Genomic DNA, 7416 nt, shown 5'->3' with positions numbered 1-7416 from the left:
ACATTTGGGATGTCTGTAGGAATGGGAGGGAGCTGGGGCTGGGGAGGGGGCTTGGGGTGCCAGGGAGCTCTGGGTGAGGAAGGTGCTGGTGAGGGCCAGGCTGTGAGGGGAACACCCTGGGGGGTGGGAGCACCCGGGGTGTTTGGGGTGACTGTGGGAGTCGGGACACAGAGCATGGGGGAGGTCAGGGAAACAGGGGCAGGGAGTCAGGGTGTTGGGAGCACATTGGGGTGTTCGAAGGGCTGCTGGGGGAGCAGGGGCAGTCAGCAAGGGTGTGGGGACACTGGGATGTGCAGAGGGAGATGTGGCACGTCGGAGGTGTCCATCGGGGATGAGGTGTGGGGGGCAGGGAGCTGCTGGGGGGCAGCCGGGGCCGGGGTGTGGGGTCCCAGCACAGCCCCTGGTGCCGCAGGCCCGGAACGAGCCCGACGTCTACGAGACCAGTGACCTGCCCGAGGATGACCAGGCTGAGTTCGAGGCGGTAAGGCCCGGCCGGTGGGGGAAGCAGCAGCTGGACCGGACCCCCGGGACCCCCCCCGGGAACCCCAGCCCATCCGGCCCCCCCCAGACCGGCACCGTGGCAGGGAACCGGCTCCTGCCCCCCACGCAGCCAGCAGCACCCCCAGAGTGACACATCCCCCCCACGGTGACAAAGTCCCCCCCACGGTGACAATGTCCCCTACAGTGGCATCCTGCTCGTGCTTTGGGGGGCAGGACGGGGACAGCAGGACACAGCCTCCGCCACACAGGGTGCTGTCCCCGTCCTTGCTGTCCATGTCCCCAGGAGAGGAAGGGGCTGCCAGTCCCCTGACCCCACCCCAAGGGGAACAAGGGTGACCCCCTAAACCTGCTCTGAGTAGTGGGAGGTCCCCAGGCCTGGGCTAAGGCCATTCTTGGGGGGGCAGCTGTCACAAGGGTGACAGGGGGGTCTGTCCTCGAGGGGCTCAAGGGACCCCCGGAGTGGAGCGACACAGAGGTCCAGGAGGGGCCCGAAGGACCCCCAGGGCCCAGGGGGGTGACACTGGGTTCTGTCCTCGAGAGGCACGAGGGACCCTCGGGGATGGGGGGACACGGGGGTCTGTCCTTGAGGCCACACGGCACAAAGGACCTCCAGGGGTGTGGGGTGACCCCCAGATGTGCTGGGGAGGACGATGGGGGTCACAGCACAAGGGGTGACGCGGTGCCCTCCGAGCCAGTGAGGGGGTGCCAGGCCTTGGGGGTGCAGGGGGTGCAACCACCCTCTACCCCCAGTGCCGTTGGTGTTTTTGGGGTCTGGGAGATAGGCACAGCTCCCTGGGCATGGAGCAGGGGCCCACCAGGCACCCCCAAATCCTGAGGGGGGCAAAGAGACCCACCCCTTGTGAGAGCCAGAGCAGTGAGATGGACTGAAACAGGGGTTTGAACCTAAAGTGGACCCAAAGTCATGAGGTGATGTGTGGCCCCTGCTGTGGTGGGAGGTGAGGGATGGGGGGTCTTAGGCCCCCCTGCCTCGGGGAGCCCTCCACCAGCTCTGGGGCATTGAGGGGTCCTTCCTCCCCCTTGGGGAGCCCCCCAAACTGACCAGGGTTCCCCCCGCTTCCCCCCCCCGCTCCCACCTGGCCTGGACTCAGTTTGCACAAGTAAGCGTGGCCCCTGCTTTGGGGTGCATGGGGGGGCACTGCTGCATGTGCATGGGGGTCCCAGCGCTGTCCCCTCGGGGGTCCCCCCACTGCGCTGGGCGTTTTGGGGTGCCCTGTGCTGCCCCCCCACCTGCTCTGCCTTGCCCTCTGCATCCTCTGCCTGCTGCCCACACTGCCCCCCCTGGCCTTGGACCCCCCGGGACCCCCCAGGACCCTCAGCTGGGTCTCACTGCCCTGGGGACACTGCCTCGGCACGGGGGGGCCGTGCTGAGCCCCCTCACCACTGCCAGCAGTGCCTGGGGCGGCTGCTGGGCTGGGGCAGCTCATGCTCCTTCAGAGCCCCCCCAGGCCTCCTGGGGGCCCTGGGGTCCCACTGAGTGTTGGGGTCCTGTGGGGGAGCCCCTGGCTCCACTCAACATCCCCCCACCCTGGGGAAGAGCCAGAGCTGGGGAGGGCAGTTACGGGGTGAGCCCCGAAACTCTGGCCACATCCTGCTGCCCCTGCAGGGCACGGCCCTGCTGCCCCCACCCCCGGCTGCCCGGGTCTGTCCCCCTGCCCCTCGTCCTGCAGGGGTCCCCAGCCCTCGGGGGTCCCCATCCCGTGGGGTTCCCTGTCCCGCGGGGGTGCCCATCCCGCAGGGGTCCCCAGCCCTCGGGGGGCGGCGGGCGCGGGCCGGACCTTCTAACGCGGATTTTGTCTCTCTCTCCCCTCTCTAACCTTGCTCTGACTTTCTCACCTCTGGGAAACGCCAGGAGCTGGTAAGCGCCCGTCTCCCGGCTGCTGTCACTGTCCCTCAGCCACTGTCAACCCGCTGCCACCCACCGCAGCCCCTAACGCTGCCAGCGCTGCTCCCGCCGCTCTCACTCCCCGCAGCAAACCAGGGCTCCCTGACAGCACCGGGGCCAGAGCCGGGAGGGGCTGGAGAGGGGCCGCAGGGGGGTCCTTTGGGTCCCCCCCAGAGCCCTGCTGAGCTGGGGACTCCCTTGATGGCAGCTGGGGGCGAGGGGAGCCTGGACACGTCAGCTGTGCCCACCCTGCCTGGCACAGGGCACGGCCCCTTGGTCTGGGGGTCTGGGAGCCTATGCCCCCCCACTGCCCTTCTGGGGGAGGTCACCCGAAAGGCAGCCAGGGGACAGTGACAGCCCCAGGGGGCCGGGGGTCACCCTGGGGAGGAGGGTGTCCTGCCAAAACGCAGCTGGGGGACAGTGACAGGTCCCACGGAGCCAGGGGTCACCCTGGAGGGGCCAGCAATGGGTCCTGGGCCTGGCCAGGGGCTGCTGGAATGTTCCACATTTTGGGGGTAGGCTGAACCTTGGAGGTCCCTGAGCTGGACCAGGCCAGGCCAGGTGTCCCAAGTCCCGACACGGCCCTTGGGGGGTCCCTGCCTGGTGGGCTGGGCCAGACCAGGGCTCCAATGTCACCATGCTGGCCCAAGCCAGGGTCTGCTGTCCCCACCCTGGACCCTTGGGACGTGCCACAATCGCTGCCTGCAGAGCCGTGCTGGGGGCCTGCGCCTGTGTCCTGGGGAGGACCGGGCCACCACCCCCCGTCCTGCCCATCGCCGTGTGCTGGGGGTGGCAGCAGCCCTGGGGGCCCCCTCGTCCCCATCCCTGTCCGTGCTGGGGGCGGTGGCAGTGCGGGGAGCGCCGGGTGCTGTGGCTGTGGCTGAGGGGGCTCTGTGTGCAGGAGGAGCTGAGCAGCACCAGCGTGGAGCACCTGATCATCAACCCCAACGCCGCCTACGAGAAGTTCCGGGACAAGCGCCTGGGCACCGAGGGTGTGGGTGAGCTGGGGGGCTCAGGGGGGCCACGAGGGGCTGGGCAGGCTGGGGATGGGCCAGGGCACCCCTGGGGGGCTGAGCCCCACGTGCTTTGCTGGGTCACACCCGGCTCTGCCTCTTCCAGATTTCTCTGACCGCATCGGCCGGACGAGGACGACGGGTTATGAGGCCGGAGAGTATGAGATGGTGAGCGGGGAAGGGGCACCCCCTCCTCCCCACACACTGCTGGGGACATCCCTGTGGGCCACAGGTCCCGTGGGACCCCTGGCGTCACCGGCTGCAGCCCCCAGCCGTGCCTCACAGCAGCGATGTGCCAGCTCCACCAGCACCGTGCTGGTCTCTCCCCAGTCCATCCCAGTCTGCCGTGCTGGGAGCCCCTGTCCCGAGCACAGACCCCCGAGGGTGCTCAGGACAGCGCTGGTCACCGAGTCCTGGGATAGAGCTCGGGGTCCCAGGATGGATCTGGGGATGGACCTGGGGGTCCCAGGATGATCCTGGCTGGCTCACGTTTGGCTGGGTGTCCCCCAGGACCCCTGGGCCTTCCCTGGCTGCCCCCTCCCCATGTCCTGGGGTCTGTGCCCCAAGCAGGGCCCTGCCTGTCCCCTCAGTGCCTCTGTGAGGTTCTGTCACCTCCGTTCCCCGGGCAGTCCCGGTTCCTGTGGTCCCTCAGGCCCGTCACAGGGGCTCAGGGTGGGCTGCAGTCCCTGTCACCCAGCGTCAAAGGGGGGAAGGTGACAGAGGCTCATCTGGCTCCTCCTTGGCCTGCTCGGAGCGGGGTGACATCTGTGTCCCCCGGCCCCTGGCCTGGTCACTGTGGCCCATCGGGCCAGGCCATCACCCCCTACACTGGCCCAGCTCGGGTTTGCTCTGGGAACAGCTGGATTTGGGCAAAGACCAGGAAACCCCCCCATTCCACGGGGGACACACAACCACCCAGAACCACCCCCAAGGCTTTAGAGCTGCGGGTCAGGAGGAGGAGGAGCTCTGTGGGCACTGAGATGGGGAGATCCATGGGGGTGACGGTGAGGAGCTTCATGGGGGTGAGGATGAAGAGCGCCATGTGGATGAAGATGAGCTTCATGAGGATGAAGATGGGGAGCTCTGAGTGTGAACATGAGGAGCTCTGTGAGGATGAAGAAGAGCTCCAGTGCAGCCCCTCTCCTTGTTGGTTCAGGACCCTCCTGGGCTGCTCCTGTCCCACCCCATTGACCCCATCAGGTTCCCTTTAGGTGCCACCTGAGGACCAGGTGCTGCCACCTGAGGCTGCTCCGACCTGTCCCTGCAGGCCTCACCTGCTCCTTCTGCTGCCAGCACCTGTGAACCCCCTGAGCCCCCCCGTGACACCCCTGACCCCCTCTGAGACCCCTGACCCCCTCTGAGACCCCTGAGCCCTGTGAGATCCGTGAGCACCCCATGAGACACCTGAACCCACCGTGACCCCTCCAACAGCCCAGGAGCTCCCCTGACCCTGTGTGAGCCCCCTGGCCCCCTGTGAGCCCCCCGACCCATTTCTCCCGCAGCTGGGTGAGGGTCTTGGTGCCAAGGAGACGCCGCAGCAGCGATTCCAGCGGTTGCAGCACGAGGTGCAGGAGCTGCTCCGGGACGTGGAGCAGATCCAGGTGAGCTCCCACCTGTCCTGGGGGTGACACAGGTGAGCACCCACCCAGGTGTGTGTCCCAGGGTGTGTCCCGGGGGTGACACAGCCCCTGTGTGTCCCCTCAGAGCTCGGTGAAGGAGTCGGGGGCTGAGGAGGAGCTCACACCCATGGCCCTGGCCAGGCAGGTGGAGGTGCTGAAGCAGCAGCTGCTCAGCTCCCACCTGGAGAAGGTGCTGGGCCCTGGTGCCGCCATTGACTTTGCTGACCCCGAGGGTGCCCTGGCCAAGTGAGTGGGGGACGGAACCCTGGGGGGGGGATGGCAGCATCCCCGTGGGGCTGGGACAGGGACCCTGCCCACCTTGTCCTCTGCCTGCTTTGTCCTTGTGCCCCCTTTGCCCCCGTGCCCACCTTGTCCCCTCCTGCCTGTCCCCAGGCGGCTGCTGCAGCAGCTGGAGGTGGCCAAGTGCAGCAAAGCGACCCCGGGGAAGGGCCCCGCCCGGGCCCCCGCCCCCGCCGGCGATGCTGTCACCTTCGAGCTCTACTGGAGGCCGGAGCAGGACCAGTTTGCCCAGTCTGCCAAGGTGAGCGGGGGTTTGCTGGCCCCACAGCGGGGGGACACCGCACCTGGGACCTGGCCCTGCACTGCGGTCCCGGCACCTCACCCCAAACCCCACAGGTGTCGGAGCTGGAGAAGCGTCTGGCGCAGCTGGAGGCGGCCGTGAGGTGTGAGCCCGACAGCCAGGTGGGTGCCCAGGTGAGGGGGGCCGCCCTGCCTCCTTCCTGCCCCTCTGCTACCCCCGTCCTTTATCTGCCCCCTCCTGCCCCACTGACACCGTTTTCCCCCACAGAACCCACTGCTGGTGGGGCTGAAGGGCTCCAGCCTCATGGTGAGTCGGGCACGGGGAAACTGGGGGGAGCCCTGTCCCCACCCCCTGCCCCCAGCACTTTGGGGGGCTGCCGTACCCCCCCTCACCTGCCCCCCCACCCCCAGGACACGGTGCAGGTGCTGCAGGCCAAGGTGAACATTCTGGATGTGGCTGTGCTGGACCAGGTGGAGGCTCGGCTGCAGGTGAGGGGGGCTAGGGGGCACTGCTGCAGTTGGGGGGCACTGCTGGATTGGGGGGCACTGCTGAAACTGGGAGACATTGCTGGATTTGGGGGGCCACTGCTGGATTTGGGGTCTCTTTCTCCCCCCACACCAGAGCGTCCTGGGGAAGGTGAACGAGATCGCCAAGCACAAGGCCACGGTGCAGGACGCTGACACCCAGAGCAAGGTATGGGCTGTGGGGCCCAGAGGCCACGGGGGGATCCAGAGAGCCCCCCCGGGCTGCGCTGACCCTCCAGTTGCTGCCCCTCAGATCCACCAGCTGTATGAGACGCTGCAGAGCTGGGATGCTGTGGCCAGTGCCCTGCCCGATGTGGTGCAGCGCCTGGTGACCCTGCGGGACCTGCACGAGCAAGGTGAGGGCCGGGGGGGCTCGGGGACACCGGGGGAGGGTCACTGCCCTCCCCAGCACTCAGGTGTGCCCCCCTCCAGCCACCCAGTTCGGGCAGGTGCTGGTGCACCTGGACACGACGCAGCAGGAGATCGCGGGGGCTCTCAAGGACAACGCGGTGCTGTTGGCCGAGGTGGGTCCCCCTGGCCCCCACCCCCGGCCCTGGGGTGTCCACCTGTCCCCCCCCATCACCCCATCCCCTCCTCCTGCCCCCCCAGGTGCAGAAGACGATGAAGGACAACCTGGCCATCGTCGAGGACAACTTCGCCGACATCGATGCCCGCATCAAGCGGCTGCAGAAGTGACAACACCCCAAGCCACACCCTGGGCTTCCCCTGAGGACTTCCCCAGGCCCCCCCAGCGACCCCCTGGGCCCCGTGACCCCCCCACGCCGGTCCCAGCTGCTGCTTGTAAATACCCCGGCTCTGCCCCCCCAGCACATCCTCTGTCCCCATCCCCGCAGGGGTCTCTGCACCCCCTCAGTCCCCACAGGGGGTTGTCCCTGTCCCCCTGCTCCATCCCCGTGTGTGGGTCTCTGGTCCCCCCTGTACCCCAATAAACGGCTCAGCTCCCAGTGTGTGTGTCAGCATCGCTGATGGGGGGCAGGAGCAGGGCCCCCCAAACCGGGGGTGGGCAGTGCTGGGATTGAGGGGAACCTCTTGGAGCCAGGACCCCCATGAGGACGAGGGGACAGGGGGAAGCTGGGCCCCCAAAGTGGGGGGAGGGGGCCCAGGTGTGTCCCCAGTCCTGCTCCCCCAGGCCCCCCACACCCGTTCTGCAGCCCCCCACCCATACAGCCAGAGCACCCCATGTCACCAGTTCCCCCCCACAAGTGCCACCAGCTTTTCCCAGTTCCCCCATTCCCACCTGCCCTCCCAGCTCCAGTGGCCCCAGTCCCACCTGCCCTCCCAGCTCCAGTGCTCC

General features: G+C 68.2%; 1 protein-coding gene across 1 annotated transcript; it reads left to right on the top strand.

Moving 5' to 3' along the window:
• Positions 1 to 388: 388 nt before the first annotated feature.
• DCTN2 (dynactin subunit 2) lies at positions 389 to 7066 on the top strand (the record flags this gene model as incomplete). Its single annotated transcript, XM_048328282.1, has 15 exons — positions 389 to 481; positions 1611 to 1619; positions 2372 to 2377; positions 3306 to 3402; positions 3524 to 3585; positions 4920 to 5018; positions 5122 to 5282; positions 5430 to 5577; positions 5673 to 5738; positions 5845 to 5883; positions 5988 to 6065; positions 6199 to 6270; positions 6355 to 6457; positions 6534 to 6625; positions 6711 to 7066. Coding segments are annotated over 15 exons (1212 nt in total), but the record flags the coding sequence as incomplete, so codon positions are not given.
• Between the last annotated feature and the right edge of the window lie 350 nt (positions 7067 to 7416).

This window comes from Corvus hawaiiensis, chromosome 24, assembly GCF_020740725.1.
Source record: "Corvus hawaiiensis isolate bCorHaw1 chromosome 24, bCorHaw1.pri.cur, whole genome shotgun sequence".
Classification (NCBI taxonomy): Eukaryota; Metazoa; Chordata; class Aves; order Passeriformes; family Corvidae; genus Corvus; species Corvus hawaiiensis.
The sequence above is the reverse complement of the archived record's forward strand: the minus strand, read 5'-3'. Positions and strand labels throughout refer to the sequence as shown.